The following is a 3,002-nucleotide window of genomic DNA, read 5'->3' on the forward strand; positions in this document are numbered from 1 at the left end:
GGTAATAGTATAATAAAAATAAAACTATCTCATTCTATTTCTGTTTTGCTATATTAAATAAAAAAATCATAAATCATTGGATGAATATACATATTAACTATTATATTAATTGATCATTTTTCAAATATTTAAAATCATGTAAAGATCATTTTAGGCAAATGTATTTTTAGGCAATTTTTTCAATTTCTATAAAAATAATAAAAATATTACTTTAAAAAAATTTTCTTTCTGCAATATTTTTCTTTTACAATTATTTAAATTACATTATTTTTGTATTGTTAAAAACAAAAAAAAAAGAGAAAGATATTTAGTTCAAGACACTCTATATTTTATTCTATTCATTACAGGCATAAAAAGCATTAAAAGAACCATGTTTCACAACTTAACTAAAATGTTATTAATATTAAATTTGATAATTGCAATTAAAAATAACAGAAAATTAATATGGTATTTTATTTTTAAAAAATGAATGCAGATTTCATTGTCCCTTTAGGAATTCTCTCTTTCAGATTTATATAACTAAAATGATGAAAACCTGTTTTATTTAATTTAAAAGAAAGCAAAAGCATATTTGTAGATTTTGAAGAAAATGACTTTATATATGATTTATCCTATATCATCGAATAAATCAGGTAAATAATAAAATCAGGTAAATAAATTTTATATAATAATTTATAATTAATAAATTAATAAATTTATAATTAATAAATTGTAATAATTTTATGTAATGTTTATACAAAATTTATAAAAAAAATGAATGTGATTTTTAACAAGAATTTTCATATTATATATATTATACATTTTAGGATATCATCTTTACATGATGATGAAAAAGTCAATAATATAAAGCAAAGATATTTAATTGCTGCATTAAATAATACAAAAAAAAAAATATTTGAAATTAATACTCTTATTAAGAAGGAATGAAAAAAAATTAAAATATTAATAAAGTCTGATAAATTTTAATAAAAATGCATTTAAAAATAATTCTGTAAAAGAAATAATTATCTTAAAATATCAAAAAAAAAATCTTGAAAAAAAAGTTGTTTAATCTTATATGCATATATATACATATATTTTGTAAATATTATAACTTTATTATAAATCATTATATAAACAAATTGTATATATTATATATTTACCTGTTTTTTAAAGAAAAAATTGCAATGAAATATAAATATAAATAAATAAAGTTACTCTAGAAACTAATTAAATCTTAAATAATTAATTTTTTTTCAAAAAATTTTTTTCAAAAAGTTAAGTTACAACACATGGTTCCTTTAATATTATTTATTTTTGTGGTAATTATAAAATATAACAAAAAATAATTATTTTAATAATTTTTTAATGAATTTTTATCAATTTCAAAATCAATATAATTATTAAAAATAATAATATTTAATAATATTATATAATATTTGATTATAAATAAAGTATAAATATGCAAATAATCAAGAAAGTTTTTCAGATTTTCAACAAAGCCAAATTTAGTCACACATAAACGCATCCATTCTGGTGTTAGAAATTTTACATGTGATCAATGTGGTAAAAGTTTTATTCAAAAAGGAAATTTAGAAGCTCATTTCTTAACTCATTCAGCAGACAAACCATATAATTGTACCCAATGTTCAAAAGCGTATGTTTACTAAAAAAAATAAAATAATTTATTATATATTTACTTAGTTTTAATTATATTTAATATAATTTTCAGTTTTAAAACGCCATTGCAATTAAAAAAACATGAAACAGTTCATACAGGAGCAAAACCACATCAGTGTGCTGTATGTGGAAGAACTTTTAGAGAAAAAGGTACATTAAGAGAGCACCATAGAATACATACTGGTGCAATGCCATTTACATGTGAATTTTGTGGTAAATGTTTTCGCTTTAAAGGAATATTAACTGTAAGTTAATATTAATTTATTAATAATAAATAATAATTAATTCAATAAATGAGTTTATTGAATAAATTATTTGTTTTTAAAACATAAAATAATATTATTTAAAAATTTATGTTTAGACACATAGAAGACAACATACTGGTGAACGTCCATATAGTTGCTTAGAATGTCAACACCATTTCACAAATTGGCCAAACTATAATAAACATATGAAACGTAGGCATGGAATTAATACATCACATACAAAACATTTGTCACAATCTCAGCAAATACAATCACAGCAGCAACTACAAGAACAGCCACAACCAGAACAATCACAAATAGATCAATCAAATGCAGAGCAGTCATTGTCTATATCTAATACGGAATCATCAACTGTACATGTAAGAAATTATAATTTAATCTAATTTTATAGTTTATAGAAAATATAAAAAATATGTATAAAAAAGCATTATAAAACATATGAAATTTATTTCAGAGATAAATTCAAAATATTATGAATTTTATATAAATCTGCATCTCACAAATTATTTTCAAAATATTATGTCTTTAATATCTCTAAACTAAAAGTTAAGATGAAGATTATGAGAAAATCTTAATTATTTCTCATAATATATATCATATAATCATATATATATCATATAAATCATAGATATCTTAGAATTTTTATTTTTTAATTAACTAGATTTTTTTTCATTTTTAAAACCCAAATATTAAGAAATTTTGAAATTCTTTGAATTTTTTTTTTTATATAAAAATTGATATTGCCAAAAAAATAAATATATATCATATAAATCATATAAGAAATTCAATTACAATCATTGATTTTTCCAAAATTAGAATTTAGAATTTCGAAAATGAGATAATATTTTACATAGTTGATTTTTAAGATATTCAAATAATTTAAGATATATTATTAAAATTTGAAAAAAGTTAGCAAACTTAAAACAAGTTTATTTAAAAATATAATTTTAATAATTATTATAAAATAATAATAATAATAATCAGTATTAAAAAAATTTAGTTACTATCTTGATATTATATTAAAATATAATGAATGAATTTTTTTCTATTATACATAAAGTTCTTTTTTAGTTCTAT

At 18.3% G+C, this 3,002-nt stretch overlaps 1 protein-coding gene across 2 annotated transcripts in view; it reads left to right on the forward strand.

Moving 5' to 3' along the window:
• The window catches only part of LOC102674582 (zinc finger protein 2 homolog), a 14,652-nt gene that overhangs the window by 3,811 nt on the left and 7,839 nt on the right, over positions 1 to 3,002 (forward strand). For both annotated transcript variants that reach the window (XR_422430.2, XM_006620172.1), the window contains exons 5-7: positions 1,469 to 1,636; positions 1,712 to 1,904; positions 2,021 to 2,284. Coding sequence is in view for 1 of the 2 variants with exons in the window: in XM_006620172.1 (XP_006620235.1) it covers positions 1,469 to 1,636; positions 1,712 to 1,904; positions 2,021 to 2,284 (625 nt within the window). In the remaining variant the exon portion in view is untranslated. The remainder of the gene's footprint in view (positions 1 to 1,468; positions 1,637 to 1,711; positions 1,905 to 2,020; positions 2,285 to 3,002) is intronic.

This window comes from Apis dorsata, unplaced genomic scaffold (assembly GCF_000469605.1).
Source record: "Apis dorsata unplaced genomic scaffold, Apis dorsata 1.3 scaffold_486, whole genome shotgun sequence".
NCBI lineage: Eukaryota > Metazoa > Arthropoda > Insecta > Hymenoptera > Apidae > Apis > Apis dorsata.